Source organism: Triticum urartu, chromosome 7A, assembly GCF_056163025.1.
Source record: "Triticum urartu cultivar PI428250 chromosome 7A, HENAU_Tu73, whole genome shotgun sequence".
Classification (NCBI taxonomy): Eukaryota; Viridiplantae; Streptophyta; class Magnoliopsida; order Poales; family Poaceae; genus Triticum; species Triticum urartu.
This window is the reverse complement of record NC_141879.1, coordinates 426,856,107-426,877,540: the sequence shown is the minus strand read 5'-3', so window position 1 is coordinate 426,877,540 and position 21,434 is coordinate 426,856,107. Positions and strand designations below refer to the sequence as shown.

General features: G+C 49.2%; 1 protein-coding gene across 1 annotated transcript; it reads left to right on the top strand.

Moving 5' to 3' along the window:
* The first annotated feature begins 18,184 nt into the window (after positions 1 to 18,184).
* LOC147959832 (uncharacterized) lies at positions 18,185 to 19,564 on the top strand. Its single transcript, XM_087532939.1, has 2 exons — positions 18,185 to 18,300; positions 19,189 to 19,564. The coding sequence occupies exons 1-2, from the start codon at positions 18,185 to 18,187 to the stop codon at positions 19,562 to 19,564; spliced, it is 492 nt and encodes a 163-aa protein (XP_087389065.1).
* The last annotated feature ends 1,870 nt before the right edge of the window (positions 19,565 to 21,434 follow it).

Here is a 21,434-nt window from a genome sequence, read left to right as displayed (position 1 = left end):
AATATGCTCCGGTTCTAAGGCTGTTGCAGCAACAGGGACCATCTCCTGGATGTGATCCGATGACAGATTTAAGTCATGTTCATCGGGGCAAGGGGGAGCGATCGCTGCAGTCTCAAATCCATTGAAGATCAAGTCTCCACGGATATCCGCGACGTAGTTCAAGCTTTCAAATCTTACCTAGTGGCCAGGGGCGCAGCTATCGATCTGCTCCAGATGTCCAAGCGAGTCAGCACGCAGTATGAAGCCGCCGAACACGAAAATCTGTCCGGGTGGAAGGTTTCTCCTTGGATAGCGTCATTATAGATGATTGAAGGGGCCATCGAACCTTTCGTTGATGGCATAGCGGAACTCTCAATGAAAGCACCAATGTCGGTGTCAAAACCGGCGGATCTCGGGTAGGGGGCCCCGAACTGTGCGTCTAGGATCGATGGTAACAGGAGACAGGGACACGATGTTTACCCAGGTTCGGGCCCTCTCTATGGAGGTAATACCCTACGTCCTGCTTGATTGATACTGATGAATATGAGTGTTACAAGAGTTGATCTACCACAAGATCGTAATGGTTAACCCTAGACATCTAGCCTGTATGACTATAGTAATGAACGTATCCTTTCCGGACTAACCCCTTCAATTTATATAGACACCGAATGGATCTAGGGTTTACATAGAGTCGATTACATAAGAAGGAATCGTCATAGTCGGTTGCCAAGCTTGCCTTCCACGCCAAGGAGAGTCCAATTCGGACATGGTTACAGTCTTCGGCCTTCATGTCTTCACAGCCCATCAGTCTGACCCATGGATAATAGGCCGGACGGCCGAGGACCCCTTAGTCCAGGACTCCCTCAGCAGTGCCAAATAATTTTCTAATGGCACCGCCTATGATATGGAAACATTTTTAGATACTAGGTAGAGACGGTGACACTATCTTAATCACATCCAGAATAACATAGCACAGTGACAGTGTATGAATCGCATCTAACAAATTATTTGTAACAATGAAAGTGGGGCTAACCTTCTCTGCACAAGCCAGAAACTTCCTCCCATTGTCCAGATATTCAAATGCGACTAACTTCACGCATGGATATTGATGGTGACAACGAGCAGGCAGATCTTCAGCCACCATGCTCCATTCGTTGCAACTGATGGTCATAGGGAGCTACAAGAGGAACAAATGACTCAAATCGACGACCGGGTTAAAATCCTTCATTCCAAATCATAACCCGAGAGAGAGAAGAGAGGTATACCCGGGTGGTGAAAGAGTCATCGTTAGAGGAGGAACCGTTGGAGAGGTCATTCAAGAAAACCAAGGCGGCCACGGCGGTCGGATGCGAGACGGCGAGAGCGAGGAAACAAGCGAGGAAACAGCTATATCATGGGAAGGAAGGAAGGAGGAAGCAGGGGAAATGTGACTTGTGGACAAGGAGAAAAGGGGGCGGGGAGGGGGAGTTAGATATTTCGGCGGTGAGCCAAAAATTTCGAAAGGTGGAGGGAAACTTTGCACGCGGTGCTGCCAGACACCATTCACTTTGAACGAATGTGTGCATCACAAATGATTCTTCTACTTTATGCGCAATGAGTTTGATCATTCAAATTTTTGCGGAAATTTCCCTAGGTACTGCCCTCATCCACGTCATTGCATAATTTAACATTGCTTGCTAATTTGGGCACACAAAAGTGCCTACAACACACAGACCACACTTACTGAATAGGGTAATTTAGTAAGTAAACAGAGCCAGTTCACATAAACATTGCTCTAACAAAACACCATTGTTATAAATAAAGGCTAAGTACGCATAATTTTAGTAAAGCCACCGTCGCGCCGCCCTAAGGCTCGCCGGTGTAAGATGAGACGTCGATGACTTGTCCTGGTAACATGCCGCCGTTGGTGGACTCCGCGTCCCCCCAGGCTGAAGTCGACCGTGTGGACGTCCTCGTCCTCGTCCTTGGCGCCCCCCTCAATGATGTAGCACTCATAGTAGTTGATGCGCCAGAGCTCACGTTGGTACTCCAGTGCCGATTCCTTGATGGAGAGGCTCTTCTCCGCCTCGTCCTCATCCACGCGCAACTCCTCTTCCCGGCGCTCCTCGATCTCCGCCGCCTCATGCATCTCCAGCTCCCGCTCGGCGATCTCATGAGGAAGAAGGTGCTCCATGTCCTCCGCAGCCTTTTCGGACATGGGTTGCTTGCTAGATTCCGAGGTGGCCAGGAATATCTTGACGTGTGGGTCCTCGATCTTGGCGTGGATGGCCTCGACCCAAGCTAGGGTGACATCGGCGGCACATACGGCAACTTCAGCGCTCTTGACATTTGTAGCCGCCATCAGAGCAGCTGTTACAGTCGCCTCGGCTACTGAAGCTTCCCTGTCGGCTGCCGCATACGCCCTGTCGGTGGATGCGGCCGTGCCCAATGCGGATGCGGCCACGCTCTCGGCGCAGGCGGCAGTGCTCGAGGAGGACGCGGCCACCGTACGGGCCCTCATGAGGCATTTCCACGGCACCATTCTTTGCAAGAAGGGGTTGCGGGAATGGGGATGATGGATTCGTGGATTCGGGGGTGACCGGCACTACAGCAGACGAAGCCGGTGAAGCTTATGGACGAAGACTTAAATAGACCCATGAATTTTCAACGCAAACGGTTCCTACAACAAACTGTGTGTGATGTTCTTGCTATTTTGTATTAGCTGTCAAAGACGAATTTGGAGTACAGTGGCAAAGAATGGTGTTTCAAATGCACAAGAAAATTTGGACTACTAATACAACTGTCATGTCAAAATCTGGAAATTTTCAGGGGTCATTTGACCTTTTTAAGACATTTAAGTGATTGTTTAGCCATTTAATTACTGTAATTCAAATTAGAACTACATGTACATGCAACAACTAAGCTTAACGGTTTGAAAATTCATATTTGTATACTTGTGTGCAAGTTAATTCCATGTGCAGTAAATTGGACATAATTTTCAAGCATATTGGTGTCGCGGTTTGGACACAAAGCATGGAGTGCCATGGCATTTAAATTCCAAAAAATTAAAAAATGATTAGAAATACATGAAACCTTGCTTGACATAATGGTCTGGTAAAAAATTGTCCTATTTGATGAAAGTTTGGACACACACCCCTCATAAACCGGAGCAACTCACTAGAAGGCTCGTGGTTCCGAGAGGGCACAATGCATGTTTTATGACGAACCACGTTAGCTTCCTCTTATGGCCTTTAAAACTTTTCTGTAGTTAACATGCACTAATAGAACTTTTATTTCAAAATTTGCAAATTTTTAGGGGTCATCTGACCTTTTTAAGACATTCAAGTGATTTTCTAGCCATTTAGTGATCATAATTCAAATTTGAACTACATGTACATGTAGTAGCTAACCATAACGGTTTGAAAAATCATATTTGTGTACTTGTGTATGAGTTAATTCCATGTGCAGTAAATTGGACATAATTTGCAAACATATTGGTGTCTCGACTTGGACGCAAAGCATCGAGTGCCATGGAATCTAAATTCCAAAAAATTCAAAAATGATCAGAAATACATGAATCCTTGCTTGACATAATGACATGGAACCAAGATGGTGTGGTAAAAAAATTGGCATGTTTGATGAAAGTTTGGACACACACCCCTCACAAACCAGAGCAACTCACTAGAAGGCTCGTGGTTCCGAGAGGGCACAATGCATGTTTGATGACGAATCATTGATAGCTTCCTCTTATGGCCTTCAAAATTTTCATGTAGTTAATGTGCACTGATACAACTTTCATGTCAGAATTTGTAAAATTCAAGGGGTCATTTGAACTTTTTAAGTCATTTAAGTGATTTTCTATCCGTTTAATGACCATAATTCAAATTTGAACTACATGTACATGTAATAGCTAACCATAACGGTTCGAAAAATCATATTTGTGTACTTGTGTGCGACGTAATTTCATGTGCAGTAAATTGGAAGGAGTTTTCAAAGATATTGGTGTCGCGGCTTGCACACAAAGCATGGAGTGCCACTACTGCAAGATGCTACTAACGCGACACTACGATCAGAGATCCTTCGAGAAACTGTGTGCGATGCAATAATCACAAACAATGGTGTATGAAAACCATCAAAAAGGTGAAACGTTTGCGATGGAGGATGCATCAAACAAGGTTCAGAGTTTAGTTGTGTTTGCGATGAAGGGCATACGGTTCAGTTCAATTAACTATTTGCGATGAGGAGGAACAAAAGAAATGGGCAGCCAGATGAAGGCATGTGCGATACACAGCATACGGTTCACTCGGATGTACTGTTTGTGATTAGGCAACACAAAAGAAACGGGCAGCTAGATGAAGGTGTGTGCGATATACAACTTACGGTTCACTCGGATGAACTGTTTGTGATTAGGCAACACAAAAGAAATGGTCAGCCAGATTAAGGTGTGTGCGATATACGGCATGCGGTTCACTCGGATGAACTGTTTGCGTTGACACAACAGAACAGAAACGGTTCAACTTAACAAGACATGTGTGTTGTGTGATGGGATTGCATGCGGTTCACTCAGCCGTTGTCGTCAGTGTGTGACCTCTGTGCCAACCGTTCGCTCCCCAGGCACCTCTTCGTGTACCGTGGCAACCGTCCACCGACTCTTTGGCTTTCCCTCTCGATTTGGAACTGCTGTCGCAAGCTAGATCTTCCTCCCTCCTCCATTTGCCTTCACCTTTCCTTCTGCCATTGTTTGATCGTCTTCTCCATGGAGGGAACAAGCTAGAAACGACTGCATTATTCTTGCCCCGATCTAAATGATGACACGGTGGAGGAACTCCTTGATCGATGCGACGTCATCACCTCGACTAGCATGGTAGGTTCGTTCAAGAGCATTCTCGACTCAACTAATTACATCATTACAAGGAACCCATGGGTTCAGGAGCGGTTTGATATCCCCTATCTTCTTCGCCGTGACCCTGCTGACTGGCGTGGGGACGAGGGAAGCCTCGCCTTATGTAAGTTGATGCCGCTTGATAATGATACACATGATGTTAAGATGCCATCGCTTGAGGGAAAGGCTTGGGCTAACGCAAATGGAGATTGGGTTGTTTATATTGGGTACAACTGCGAGTGGGAACTTTTGAATGTGTACACTCGTCACCGGGTTCCACTTCGAAAAATCTCAGACGACTGCCCAGAGGTTGAGTACACCGGTATTCTACGTGTGTTCAAATATGATCATGCTGACGGTCGTCTATGGAAGATAGCAATTTGTCGAGTTCCCAACCGCTCTTGGCGTTATAGGAATGCTTACGTTGTCGCTATCTTCAACAAGCTTGTTGCCGTCCTTCATGGTTCGACTCGATGGATATTGCTCAAAAATCAGTTTCTATACACGGATGAGTACTGTGATGCACTTCAATATGAGGGTCTTGTGTTTGCTGCCACCACTCGTGGCACTGATTTTGCATGGAATCCTCATGATTTCGATACGTTTGTCTTCCACCGTAATTATAATTGTTTCATCCACATGCATGCGGGTTAGCTAGTTTCCCTTTACTAATTAACCTTCTTGTGTTTCCAAGGTCCTGTGAACATTCCACCACCTATAATTGAAAATTTTATTCACGAGCATGAGGACGAGCAGGAACCATATACTAAGTGGCACCTGGCAACTTATTCCGATGGATCACCTTTTCTTGTCTGTATACGGGGCACTACTGATGTTACTAAGTAAGCAGGTGTTGTCTCGTATGGTCGCACCCTCCGGACCTATTCCAACATCCTTTGTAGGTTATTCGGATGGATACTAGTGTACTAGAGCCAACACCTTCTACCTGGTTCAGTATTGGAAGTCTTGGAGGAAACTCGCTCTTCCTTGAACAACACTATCCAATGATGCTGGAAGGCGATCCAGCTGCTGTTGACACAACGTTACTACCATTCATAAGAAGCAACTGTATCTATACCTCGGACATTACTATGCTTCCCTACCATCCCAATATGGGTCCTGACATAGGCCGCTTCAGCCTCGATGATCAGTCCTGCGTTGGTCTCGAGATTGACAGTAGCTAGCCCTTCCCAAAGAATCACTTCTGGTTCAAAGCAAGCGTTTTCAACGCTGACGAGTGGTTGAGCTGAAGTTCATTTCATCGCTTTGTTATTTGTTGTGTGAGAAAAACTTTACTAGAATGTTTTGTTGGAAATGATCTATAATCCAACGTGTATCATCGTTGTTGTTGTGGGTTGATGACTTGTTGTAGTAATCAATGTTACATTTGCATATGCGTCCATGAACTCATGCCTTCTACTGATGTCCATATGAACAGTGCTAGTGATTTTAGTTGCAAAAATTAGATAGTGCTAGTGATTTGTAGCTGCATATTTTGACAAATCGCAGTGTTACAAGGTTGACAAATGGCAATGTTACTAGATAAACAAATGTCAATCTGTCCATTTTGAGAAATGGAAACATACCCAAAATGACAGATATGCAAATCTTACCCAATTGTTTGTACATGGTTGCACACAGGTCATGCAAAACAACCGTTTGCATTGAAGGGATGCAGAAATCCTGCTCGGCACATTTTCCCTTGGCTTCCTAGGGAAGCTGTCAGTTTGCATACAGGTGTTCTAACTAAAACATTTGCAATGAGTGTTTTATATTTAAAAATCATTGACGTTTTTTAAAAAGAAAATCATTTGATAAGTCTAAACATTAAGAGAGAAAAACACAAGTTCGTTCAAACCATATCTTTCATTCAGTCAAACTTCAAATTTATATTCATATGATCGAGAATTTGAGATACAGTATTAAACCCCGAAAAAACTATTTCCGGCGGTGGCGGAGGCGGCGTGCCGCGCTGTCGTTGTCGTTGTCGTCCTCCGGGACGCCGTTGTTGAAGTCTTCAAGGCAGCACAAAATGTTCTTCACTTGTAAATCAAACATCATGTCGTCGCGCGATCGAAGAGAGGGGCACGGGAGGATGGAAACTGGCGCCGCTGAGAGGTAGCGGTCGATGGCAGCGTCCCATGCCGCTATGGGGGGGTGCACGGGCACGGGCACGGGCGCGGCAGGTGCACCCAAACGCACGGGGACCTGCGCCATGTTGGGTGGAGGGGCGCGCACTGGCGCGGCGGGTGTAGCCAAACGCATGGGGGCCGGCGCCACAGTGGGTGGAGGGGCGCCCACGGGCACGGGCACGGGCGCTGGCATGTACACGAGCTCACGCGGGTCCGCGGAGACCTCGCTGACGCCCACGGCTTCCAGCTCTGCGATAGTGCTCTAGTGTTTGAAATTCATTCCCATTTCTTGCATGGGACCTGAGCATGCACCCAAGGACACAGATTTGATTTTTCATCCAATTTATATGCACTGGAGCATGTGCATGTAGTTCAAATTTGAATTATGGACATAAATGCATTGAAAACTCAGTTAATGCATAAAATGTCCAAAAGAACCCCAAAAAATCACAAAAATTGACACAACACTCCTATTGTTCTATGTTGACATGAGAAAAAATTTGGAAGCAATAAGAGGCAGTGCATATCGTTTCGTCCCCAAATGTGGGACGTTCCCTACCGAACCATGATGCTTGTTGTGAGAGGCTCTGGTTTGTGAGAAGCATATACCCAAACCTGCCCCAAATGGGATAAAAAATTTGCCACGGCATGTTGATGCCGCTCCATGAAAGCATGACGGGTTTCATGAATTTCAGGCGAGTTTTGGATTTACTAGAATTTAAAAACGAGGCATCTCAATGTTTTGCCGGCAATCAACGGTGCCCTGGTGTTTGAAATTCATTCCCATTTCTTGCATGGGACCTAAGCATGCACCCAAGGACACATATTTGATTTTTCACTCAATTTATATGCACTGGAGCATGTGCATGTAGTTCAAATTTGAATTATGCACATAAATGCATTGGAAACTCAGTTAATGGATAAAAATGTCCAAACGAACCCTGAAAAACCCCAAAAATTAACACAACACTCCTATTGTTCTATGTTGACATGAGAAATTTTTTGAAAGCAATAAGAGGCAATGGATATCGTTTCATCCCCTTAGGTGGGACGTTCCCTACCGAAACCATCATGCTTGTTGTGAGAAGCTCTGATTTGTGAGAAGCATATACCCGAACCTGCCCCAAATGGGATAAATTTTTTAACACGGCATGTTGATGCCGCTCCATGATAGCATGCCAAGTTTCATCAATTTCATATGAGTTTTCGATTTACTAGAATTTAAAAACCAGGCATCTCAACATTTTGCCGGCAATCAACAGTGCCCTGGTGTTTGAATTTCATTCGCGTCTCTTGCGTGGGACCTAGAAATTCACCAAAGGACACACATGTGATTTTTCAACCAACCTTAGTGCATTGGAGCATGTGCTTGTAGTTAAAATTTGAATTATGCACATAAAATGCCTAGAAACCCCAGTTAATGCATAAAAAGGCCAAACGAACCACGAAAAATTCCAAGATTGAACACAACACTCATGTTGTTCTATGTTGACACTAGAATTTTTTTGAAAGCAATAAGAGGCAACGGATATCGTCCCGTCCCCAAAGGTGGTACGTTCCCTATCGAAACCATCATGCTTGTTGTGAGAAGCTTTGGTTTATGAGAAGCTTATACCCGAACCTGCCCCAAATGGGACAAAAGTTTCACCACGACATGTTGATGCCGCTCCATGATATCATGCCAAGTTTCATGAATTTCATACGAGTTTTGGATTTATTAGAATTTAAAAACTAGGCATCTCAACGTTTTGCCGGCAATCAACAGTGCCCTGGTGTTTGATTTTCATTCTCATCTCTTGCATGGGACCTAGAAATTCACCCAAGGACACACATGTGATTTTTCAACCAACTTTGATGCATTGGAGCATGTGCTTGTAGTTCAAATTTGAATTATGCACATAAAATGCCTAGAAAACCCAGTTAATGTATAAAAAAGGCCAAATGAACCGCGAAAAATTCCAAGATTGAACACAACACTCATGTTGTTCTATGTCGACACTAGAAATTTTTTGAAAGCAATAAGAGGAAACGGATATCGTCCCGCCACCAAAGGTGGTACGTTCCCTATCAAAACCATCATGGTTGTTGTGAGATGATCTGGTTTGTGAGAAGCTTATACCCGAACCTGCCCCAAATGGGACAAACTTTTTGCCATGGCATGTTGATGCCACTCCATGATAGCATGCCAAGTTTCATGAATTTCAGACGAGTTTTGGATTTACTAGAATGTAAAAACCAGGCATCTCAATGTTTTGCCGACAATCAACAGTGCCATGGTGTTTGAATTTCATTCCCATTTCTTGCATGGGACCTAAGCATGCACCCAAGGACACAGATTTGATTTTTCAACCAACTTTGGTGCATTGGAGCATGTGCTTGTAGTTCAAATTTGAATTATGCACATAAAATTCATAGAAACTCCGGTTAATGTATAAAAAAGGCCAAACGAACCCCGAAAAATCCATTCCCATTTCTTCCATGGGACCTAAGCATGCACTGAAGGACACAGATTTGATTTTTCAACAAATTTGTATGCACCGGAGCATGTGCATATAGTTTAATTTTGAATTGTGCACCTGAAATGGCTAGAAAACCAGTTTAATGTATGAAATGTCCAAACAAACCCTAAATAATTCCAATTCTTTTACGACACACATACAGTTGCATGTTCACTACAGATAAAAGGTCTAGCAATTCAAACACCGTCCATTGCCACTGTGACCCCATTTTGTAATTCAAATCAAGTAGATTCCACATAGTTTATTCTCACCAACCGTGTGAGATGTAGTACAAAATATCTTGGAGCACAGTCGGTGTATAGTGCGCCTATGGCTTACGCAAGAAGGTGCGTCGGCTACAGTCCATAGCCGGCGTGTCAAGCACACTAGCTCGCTCCCCCAAAACTCCCACCTCTGGATCCCTCGCAATCTTGAAAATATCTACCGCCTGGAAGGTTTTAATGTTTGATAGCACATGATTTGTATGTGCGGACTGTGTGCAATGTCTGTTACTCCCACTCTGCTTTAGTCCCTTGATTCAAATTTTTAGTAGCCCCGGCATTTTACTCCCGCCTCTACATCCCTCGCAATCTAAAAAATATATGCTCGCCCTTCATCCAAATTATCAGTAGCCCCGCCTTGTTACTCCCACCTAGTAAAATTTTTAGTTGCCGCAGTATTTCCTCGAACACAACCTCCACTCACACAGACACACACAACCCTTGAAACCATTGGTAGCTCGCCACCATCGCCGGTGCCTCCATCCTCAACCTTTGCCTGTGTGCCGGGGAGCTCGAGTAGCCAATGGCCAAAAGGTGGTTTATCGCAGCCGTTTCACCCGATGTCGGTGAGGTGGCCGCCGATGTCTCCCTGTTGTCCTCCGTGGGCCCGATTCGCCCTCGCCGGTCCCCTGATCCGCCCGCCACCGCACCCCTACACCGGTTCGAGGACTTCCCCGTCCTCCCCCGGACCCGGCAGCCGACGAACGTGGGTCGCCGAGATTACAAATCGAGAGACCCACACCCGCTGATGGCTCGGTAGCTTCCACATGGCCGAGCTCACGGCCATGGAGTACGACCGCTCGCAGGTCCGCTACCACAGCGCGGCGGCTAGGCTCAATTTACCCTTCGGCACATGTCTAGTCCACCTCGTTCCGTCGGAGCCAGGGGTGGTGAGCTCGGCTATGGCGCAGGAGGACCATGAGGCGTGGGAGCGTCTCGAGGCCGAGGCTGCCGACGAGGCCTACATGCAAGAGCTCCGCCGGTAGCACCCGGAGCTCGTGGAGGTGGAGCGGGCGATCATTGCCGACGCGGAGGGCGGCGAGGTTATCGCGCTCTCCTCTGATGACGAGGTCAAAGGCAGCGAGGACGGTAGCACGGAGGGCGGCGAGGTTATCGCACTCTCCTCTGATGATGAGGTCGAAGGCGGCGGCGACGACAGCGCGGAGGGTGTCGAGGTGGGCCCCGAGGACGAGGAGATCGACGTCGACGAGTGGAGGAGTGCCTTCCCCAACGACCCCGACGATGGTACTGGCCCGGACCCGACCCGCGGCACACCATACATGACGAGGAAGGATTGGCTCGACCTCTACTTTGATCGAAAGTAGTTTAGCTTAGTTTAAATTTATGTTTTATGTTCGGTTATGCAAAACTATCTATGTTTATGTTTGAATGCATGCTACTTTCGGTTGAACCTGCTTTGAACTTGATCAAATTGAAGTTTACAACCCTAAGTTTAGGGAATCGACTAGAAAAGGCCAAAAATTGCTGGAGTATATATATATCCACTAAGGGTTTTAGTCCTTTAACTTCTTAAGGATCGCCTAGAGATGTCCTTATGACTTGTTTATTTCAATTCTTCACAATGTGATGCTCTATATGTGCAACTATTTGTTGTGCAGTTCAATTTCATCAATAACAGTTTCATACCACTATGAGTCACGATATTTGGTCGCTGTTAAGGATATTGTAGTTAACATGCCTTTTCGTTTTTCAATAGTTCGTTAGCAACATGCATTGTACTCAATGACTAAATATGCAATCCCAGGCTACATAGCAACAAGGAAGAGTGTTACCTTAATGTTCTGATGATGTCTAGATATACATGTAATAAAATCTTATATAATGGGATGGATGGAGCGTTGTACTACATCATTTTTCAATTGTTGTTTAGCTTCTAACATTAACTTGGTGCTTTTAGGTACATATATCATTGCTAAAGATCCACACTTCGACCCTTTATGCGTATGGGGCAATGCGATATTCATGAACCAGCATCAAGTGAGGAAACTGATAAAGATTGTTACTAAAATGGGTCAAAAGATGTCAATCGAACTATTTGTTTACACTATGCAAGACAACAGTGAACTGCAGGATGGTAAGTAAGAACCCTATAGCCTTCTTTTTACTGCCTGTAATGAGTTGTGTTAGATGACAATATCTAAATCTTTTTTCTTTTGCAGTGGATCCTGAAGTAGTTTACTCAAGATAACCTCTCAAACTACATGATTGGCAGCCGTCCATCACAAGGGGTTGGACTACAGTCCTGCATGCCTTCTGCATCCAGGAGAGCACAATAGGGCCATTCCACTTCACCTTGTTTAGCAACTGGAATGTCTGTCGCCTCTTTCTTTACCATCTGTAATAGTACAAGTATAGAACCCTGGTACATCATTCTTTATTTGGTGCTTGTGTAATTCTTAAACATATGTACCTGTGAATCGAATAATGCATTGGTTGTTTGAACCTAATGGATATGAATAAAGCTATAGCCTACTTTCAAGTTTAAATTAGGTACAATTTTAAATAGCAGTAATTAAATTAGGGAGAAATTACGTTGTGCACGTCATTACGGCACACACGGTTGGTAAAATACAAAGGTTTGTGATATACACCATAATCCGAGATGGTTCACAGAGAGGAAACATGTGCAAGCATGCACATAGTTGTCGTTTGCAAAGCGTGTGTGATGTCAGACACTATCCCATACGGTGCGGGAAAACTAAATGTGTGTGATTGTCTACCTATCGTACACGGTTTATAATCATGAACTGTTTGTGATGTTCCAGGCATCGTAAATCTCCCGTTCCTAGAATCTGCCTAGAAAACTGTCGTGCCTAGAATCTGCTTGGTTTCAGGAAGAACCACAAAACTTCGACTGCGATGGCAATGCAAGCACAAACGAGTGGAAAGGATGAAGCGTTTGGGATATTCGAGATAATGGAAACGGTTATACAGGGACAACTGTATGCATCAAGGCTTCCTATCCCCGACGGTTTTTTGGTTGTGTGGGAAGGACCCCCTATCGCCCACACTCACTTGGAGATGGTTCCATATGCCATCGCGGAAAGGGGTTAAAAACCGTTTGTTTAGGACCGACGCGCACCAGTGTGCCATGGTATTTAAATCCCAAAATATTAAAAAAATGAACATAAATACATGAAGCATTGCTTGACGTAATGGCATGCCACCAAGATGCTGTGGTAATAAAATTGGCATGTTCGACAAATTTTGGACTCAGACCCCTCATAAACTGGAGCAACTCACTATAAGGCTCATGGTTCCTAGAGGGAACAATGCATGTTTGATGACGAACCGACGATAGTTTCATCTTATGGCCATCAAAATTTGTCTACAGTTAATGTGCACTAATACAATTGTCATGTCAAAATTTGGAAAATTCCAGGGGTCATTTGACCTTTTTAAGACATTTAACTGATTCTCTAGCCATTTAATGATCGTAATTCAAATTTGAACTACATGTACATGTAACAGCTAACCATAAAACAGTTTGAAAAATCATATATGTGTACTTGTTGTGGTGAGTTAATTCCATGTGCAGTAAATTGGAAGGAATTTCCAAACATATTGGTGCCATGGCTTGGACACATGCATGGAGAGCCATGGTAACACAAAATAAGCATTCATGCCTTATACGAGGAAAGAAAATGTAAATATCTAGCAAGGCAACCCGTCCCTACATGATTGCCACTCTATTTCGCACCTCGGGGTTTGGAAGGTGAGTGGCACGGGTTTCTAATCAAACGCGGTTCTGTATTGGAAACCATCAGCTATTAAGTTCACACACGGCTTTTGCTGCGGGAATCATGTGAAATTCAAACTACAGTAGTCGGAAATTCCGGTGACCAGCTTGTGCACTGTTCTCATCGATCTAGATTCCAGCTGCCAATAAATAATACCTTGCTCATGTCGTCCCACCTACATTCTCATCTACATCCTCCTCTCGCTCGCCCTCTCTCTCTCTCACACCCACACATACACACACAAATATCTACCATGGCGCCGTCGATCTGCCCACGCACCAACGAGGAGGCACCACCCCCCGAGGACGTTTGGTCGAAGAGCAGCGGCGAGAAGGACCCCTACGGGCCGCCGGACAAGGTTGCGCCAGACCCGCCAACTTTGGAGTGGTTTTGGGGCCAGTACAATCTTTGTTTGTGGAAGTTGCTATCGCGGGCTGAGAAAGCTAGGCAAGTGGCATTCAAGAAGGAGATGGCAGAGGAGGAAGCCAGGTACCAGTCAGCCTGTGAAGCCCATGAGGCTGTGGAGCTTTGGAGGCGGGCTCGTCATCGTGTAGAGGAGTTGTACAAAGATGGTTAGTTCGCGAGGAAGGTCAAAGGCGCTAGGCACCTTATCGCTGCATGGAGGTGGGCGAATAAGCTTCAGCATTGTCGGAGTTATTGGCCATGGGTAGCCTCATCCACCCCCCATGGCATTTCAAGACATCGGGGTCGACTGCGCCCTCAAGCCTCAGATATTGATCGCCGCCTTCTTGTGGCCGGCTGGTCCAAGCGGCCAGCTGCAAGAGGGGCCGGCTCCTAGCAGGCGGCCCCCAGAGGGGCCGGCTTCTAGCAGGCGACCCCAAACACCCTCAAAGTCTGAGCCACCATGAATGCGATGAGACGAGGCGTGGCTACAGAGAAGCTTGCCACCCTCGAATCCAGGGCGGGTCATGGCTACAGTGCGCCGTACTGGCTGGTGATCACCCGCACAGCGCGGCACTGTAGCCCCTCCGCCCTTGACATCACCCAAGACAGAGGGGACACAGCTCCCAGGACGGGCTGTCGGTACGGTCCGCAAGCGGCGAGTCCTACCAGCCTATGGAAAGCCAAAAGGTGGCAAGCTCAGCGAGCCGGCTAAGGGAAAGGCCGGCTTCCAGCAGGCGGCTCTCCCCTCCTTAAGAGTTTGTACACCATCAACCAGGAGAAGTAGGGAGTGGTTACAGTGAACGACCACTAGGCGGCGGGACTGTAGCCACGCCTCCCCCGACAAAGCAAGCGTCATTAGAAGCACGGCTACAGTGATGAGCCGCCAGCAAGGCCCGCAAGCGGCGGGCGCGGCCTGTCGGCCAAGTACAAGACAGCCGGCAGGGCCCACCAGTCGGTGGGCCCCAGTTGCCAGCGGAGAAGCCGGCCACAAGAGACAGTGACGGCCTGGGCCCACACCCGAGCAGATTACCATTGTACCCCGGGGGGTAGGCCAATATAAACCCCCCAGGGCACGCATGCAAAGGGTTCGGATTCTTAGAAAAACACACACATAGAGAGGGAGTTAGGCCTAGCCTTGTTCTTCTTCCTCCTCTAGACAAACAGCTCAAGGAGCACCTTGTAGCCACCCTTGTTGAGTTAGTGATCATGCGGAGACCCCGCAGAGTAGGGCTAGGGGTGTTATCTCCTAGGAGAGCCCCAAACCTGGGTAAGATTCACCGGCGTGAATGTCTTCACCTCATCCCATTTCCTGGCACCGGCGACGTCTTATTAGGCCCCTCCATGATAAGCCATCCTTTGGCATATGTCGCACAACACCCCCGACATTTGGCGCCCACCGTGGGGCTAGGTGCACCGTCGTCCGGAGATCTGTTCTGGACGAGAACCCTCTTCCTCTCCAGCGAGCGTAGCCAGCCTGGCACGCGAGACGGCGTTTGCGTCAACATGCTGCACGGCACGGAGGTCGCATGCGCAGCGAGCTGCCTCGCCAATCTTGTTGGCGAGGTCCGCCTTTCCGACGAGCCTGTGTCTGACGCATGCACTGATGGCCTCGAGAGCCACCTCGTCAACCTCCTCAACCAGCTCCACATCGCCAACATGTCGGCCTTCGACTTGGAGTCGATCGGCTCCACCGACCCGATGCTTGTCGATTCTGATACGGCCTCCCTCGACACCTTCCCCACCAACATGGTGGTCATCGATGATCTGCTCCCACGCGCGGAGAGCGGCGATAGCACCGTCATGGAGGTGCTTGTCATCAGCCACAATGGGGGCTCCGGAGGAGCCGGCCAGGACCCATTGCAGGCGGCAATGCGGGACCTGTCCACGCCCATTGCAGCGGATGCGGACGCCGAGATGCTGGAACCCTGCCACGTCTCACTTGTGGAGAAAGCCAAGAAGTTGGATTCCATGCGCTGCCTCTTCGAAGCCTTCCAGCGTGAAGTTGACCGTGCTATCGGCGGCACGCCGACTGCTGATGGGCCCAGCCGAGCCGGCACGGTCAGGCAGCGAGGCGTAGCCGTCGCCAGCATGTTTCGAGTAGACCACCCGGTTTACGCCACGCCCATGGAGAACATACGCGCTGCCCAGGCGGCAGCAGATAAGCTGGACCACCTAGAGGGAGACGAGCGTCGCTATATGACGGAGCACGTTTAGCAGCTCATTGATGCGGCTGCTGCCCAGCAAGAAGCCGACTGTCGCGCTGAAGAGCTTCACCAACGGGTTGAGAACCCACCCCCTCGCCAAGAGCATGGCGCGACCTCCCGGACACCGACTGGCGGTGCCCGTGACAGACGAGACAAAGAGTCGGCTGCCAGTCACAGCCGGACTCGCATCACCATCGAGCGCGACCAAGACGACCGCCCTCGACCAGTCGAACGACTGGACGATGAAACATTGTCTCCACCTCCTCGAAGGGAGAGGCGCGCCTCCCCGCCGCCTGTTGATCATCCAACTCTTGGCGACCGGCTAGGCCGCTGAGAAGGAGTCGGCGAGAACAATGCCCGCCATCGGATCGACCAGCTGGCTGGATCCCTGGCGCTAGAAGGAGAAAACGCGATGGGTCTGCCTTGCTTTCCCCCCCCCCCCCGCATCCGTGATGAGCCTTTTCCCAAAGGGTTCTCGCTCCCAAGGGACACGCCCAAGTTTAATGGCTCCGTGAAGCCGGAGGATTGGCTGGTGGATTATTCCACGGCCGTCAGCATAGAAAACGGCAACAAGTGCGTTGCCGTGAAGTACGTCCCGCTCATGATCCAGGGCACAGCCCGGACATGGCTGAACAGCCTCAAGCCCTACAGCGTCAACAACTGGGTAGACTTCACCGAGGTGTTTATCCGGAACTTCACCAGCACCTAGAAGCGGCCTCCCAAGCCTCGCCAACTCTCACTGTGTGTCCAAGGCCCTGATGAGTCCACCCGCGATTACCTGACGTAGTGGGCAGAACCGTGCAACTCCTGCGAAGGAGTGCATGAGGTCCAAGCTATTGAGCACTTCACCGCCGGGTGCCGAGAGGGAACCCTACTCAAGCACCGGCTCCTCTGCGACGAGCCGGCGACCCTCGATGAGCTGCTCATCATAGCAGATAAATACGCCACGGCCGACACCTCCATGAAGTCGGAGCTCTGGGTGGACACTTCAGGGAAGGTGCTCTCCGGCTCCTCGAACACCAGCTGGAGACAACAGTCGGTGCCAGTAGCCGAACGACAACAAGCGCAAAGCCCCCAGCCGGCTTCCACCAGCCGGCAGGTGGCGACTATTGAAGATCAACAACCCGAAGGGCAGCCACCCCCGATCATGAGAAAGGCAGCAAGTCGACTTGGTTGCCCGCCTTCTCCTTCGAGCAAACTCTCGATGCCCCCTGCAAGTTCCACAGCAGCACGAAGCCGTCCAACCAAACGACCCGGAAGTGTCACTGGCTTGTCCGCATCGCCAAGGGAGAAGGATTGCCTCCTCCGCCTGCTGGCCTGCCGGCTCTGCCTCCTCAGCAGCCGGCCGCCCGTCCAACAGTCGGTCAAGTCCAAGATGATTACCTTGAAGAGCATGGCGCTTATGTCGTCTTCACCAGCATGGCCAGCGATAAACATAGCCGGCGCCAGCAACACCGCAAAGTAAATGCGGTTGCTTCCACTACTCCAGAGTTCATGCATTGGTCTGAAAAATCCATCAGCTGGAGCCGGGCCGACCACCCAGAAGTAATGCCCTCCCCGGGTTCCTATGCCCTGGTTTTGGATGCCACCCTTGCAATAGAAAGGTGAGCTGCTCGTTTCTCCCGAATCATGATAGATGGCGGTAGCAGTATCAACATCATTTATCGGGATACCATGGAGAGCTGAAGATCAAAGAGAAGCAGCCGATGCCCAATCAGACTGTGTTTCATGGCATTTTGCCCGGCTTGTCCTGCTCACCAATCGGCAAGATCAAGATAGATGTCCTCTTCGAAGACCAGGATCATTTCTGCCATGAAGCCATTTGGTTCGAGGTGGTTGACCTAGAGAGCCAGTACTATGTGCTCCTAGGCCGACCGGCTCTAGCCAAATTCATGGTGGTGCCACATTATGCCTACCTCAAGATGAAGATGCCAGGAACTAAGGGCATTATCACAATTAGTGGTGACTACGAGAAGTCAGCCGCCTGCCCCGTAGCCAGTAGCCAGCTGGCCGAGTCCCTCGTGATTGCGGCTGAGTAGAAGCTCCTAGACCGGGTGGTGGCCATGGCCGGCAAGCAGCCGGACATGTCCCCAGAAGCCCAAGAGTCGGAGACCCTGGGCTCCTTCAAGCCGGCCAAAGAAACAAAGAAGATCCCATTGGACCCTGAGCACCCAGAGAGGTACGCTATCATAGGTGCAAACCTTGATAGCAAATAGGAAAGCGAGCTCGTCAACTTCCTCCGTGAGAATCGGGACTTCTTTGCATGGTCCCCTAAAGACATGCCGGGTGTTCCGACGGATTTCGCCGAGCACAAGCTACATGTAAGAGCAGATGCCAAACCAGTCAGACAGCCCTTCCGCCGACTGTCAGAAGAGAAGAGGAGAATTGTTGGAGAAGAGATCGCCCGCCTATCGGCAGTCGGCTTCATCATGGAAGTTTTCTTCCCAGAATGGCTTGCCATCCCAGTCCTTGTACTGAAGAAGAACAACAAGTGGCGTATGTGTATCGATTACACCAGTCTGAACAAAACCTGCCCCAAGGATCCATTTGCCTTGCCACGGATTGATCAAGTGATAGACTCCACAGCCGGATGCGAGCTGTTGAGCTTCTTGGATGCCTACTCAGGTTATCATCAAATCAAGCTAAACCCGACAGACCGCCTGAAGACCGCCTTCATCACACCATTCGGAGCCTTCTGTTACCTGACAATGACGTTTAGCTTGAGGAATCCCGATGCCACCATTCAGCATTGCATGCAGAAGTGCCTCCTCAAGCAACTCGGCAAGAACGCCCACGTCTATGTGGATGAAATTGTGGTGAAGACAGAGAAGCGCGGTACCCTACTGCAAGATCTCAAGGAGACCTTTGAAAATCTGCGCTGGTTTCAGATCAAGCTCAACCCAGAGAAATGTGTGTTCGGAGTACCAGCCGACCAACTCCTTGGCTTCCTTGTCTCTGAACGCGGCATTGAGTACAAAACTGCTAAGATCAAAGCCATCGAGAGGATGGAGGTACCTACACGACCGTGAGATGTCCAAAAATTCACCGTCTGCGTGCCATCCATCAGCCGCTTCATCAGTCGGCTGGGCGAGAAGGCCCTTGCCCTGTACCAGCTCTTGAAGAAAACCACTCATTTTGAGTGGAATGACAAGGCGGATGAGGCTTTTCTCCAGCTCAAGAAGATGTTGACCACGCTGCCTGTCCTGGCCTCGCCGACTGATAAGGAGCCCATGCTCCTCTACATTACCGCCACCAGTCGGGTGGTCAGCACGGTCATGGTGGTCGAACGCAAGGAAGACGGCAAGGTTCTGCCGGTCCAGAGACCGGTATATTATTTGAGTGAAATACTGTCGGCTTCCAAGCAGAACTACCCCCACTACCAGAAGATGTGCTACGGCGTACACTTTACGGCGTACACTTTACTGCTACGGCGTACACTTTAGGGTCGAACGCAAGGAAGACGGCAAGGTTCTGCCGGTCCAGAGGTCTGCACTGCTCCGCTTGCCGAGATCATAGGCAGCCGAGACGCTTCAGAACGAGTGGCAAAATGGGCCATAGAGTTGGGCCCCTACACCATCTTCTACCAGCCTCGCACCACCATCAAGTCCCAAGTACTGGCCGACTTCCTTGTCGACTGGGCTGAGACCCAGTACCTGCCACCAGCACCGGACTCCAACCATTGGCGAATGCACTTTAATGGTTCAAAGATGCGCACTGGTTTGGGAGCCAACATCGTCATCACCTCTCCCAAAGGCGACAAGCTCAGATACACATTGCAAATCCATTTTGCCGCCTCCAACAATGTGGCCGAGTATGAGGCACTAATACACGGACTCCGGCTTGCCAAAGAACTCGGCATTCGCCTGATTCTGTGTTACGGTGACTCCGACTTGGACGCCAGCAGTCGTCTGGCAACTGGGACGCCAAGGATGCAAACATGGCAAGCTATCACTTCGTCGTCCAGCAACTCAGCGGATATTTTGATGGGTGCTAATTCCACCATGTGCCACGATGCGATAATGAGCAAGTAGATGCTCTGGCACAGATAGGCTCCACCCGGCAAGCCATACCAGCCGGCGTATCCCTCCAGCGACTCCTCAAGCCGTCCATCAAGAGCTCGCCAGAGTCAGATTCTATCTTCGTGTCGGCTGCTCCTGAAATAGTCGGATCAGGCTCCAAAATTTCAGCAGTCGGCCCGGGGAATTCGGCAGGCGGCCCGGGGACTGCAGCAGTCGCACCCGGCCTGGAGACTTCAGATCTCGGCCCGGGGACTTTGGCAGTCGGCCCAGGGATTTCAGCAGTCGGCTCAGGGACTACAACAACACAGCAAGCGGCGGCCAACTCCATCCGACCACCTCGCAACCCAGCCGCCCCAGTGCAAGTGGCAGTGTTCACCGTAGAGGAAGTCTTAGCACCATCATGGGCTCAGCCCATCCTCAATTTTTTGGTGAACAAGGAGCTGCCAAACGATGTGATCTCGGCCCGACAGGTGCAATGTCGGGCAGCAGCATACACCATCATCAACAGGGAACTTGTAAGGCGCAACATCACTGGTGTATACCAGCATTGTGTAGAGCCGGAAGAAGGCCAAGAAATCCTCAAAGATATCCACCAAGGCGAGTGCGGCCACCACGTGGCCTCAAGGTCACTTGTGGCCAAAGCCTATTGCCATGGTTTCTTATAGCCGATTGCCCTAGAAGATGCAAAAGACTTGGTCAAGAGATGCAAGGGATGCCAGAAGTTCAGTTCCAAGCAGCATTTTCGGCTTCTGCACTCAAGACCATTCCCCTTACCTGGCCTATCATCGTCTGGGGACTAGACATGGTGGGACCATTCAGGACAGCACGCGGCGGCATGACTCATCTGCTTGTTGCCGTGCATTAATTCACCATGTGGATAGAAGCAAATCCAATCAAGAAGTTGAACGGTCTGACTGCTTTGACTTTCATTGCAGACATCACCACTCGGTACAGCGTACCTCATAGCATCATCACCGACAACGGCACAAATTTTGCCAAGGGAGCTTTGGCTCGTTTCTGTGCGACACAGGGCATCCGACTGGACATAGCGTCTGTTGCCCACCCATAGTCAAATGGCCAAGTCGAGCGAGAAAACGGCCTCATCTTGTCCGGAATCAAGCCCCGACTGGTCGAGCCTTTGGAGCGTTTGGCCGGCTGCTAGATCGACGAGATGCCGGCCATCCTCTGGAGTCTGTGCACCACTCCGAAAAAGTCAACCGACTTCACCCCCTTCTTCCTCGTATATTGTGTCGAGGTGGTCATCCCAACCGACATCAAGTTCGACTCACCTCGC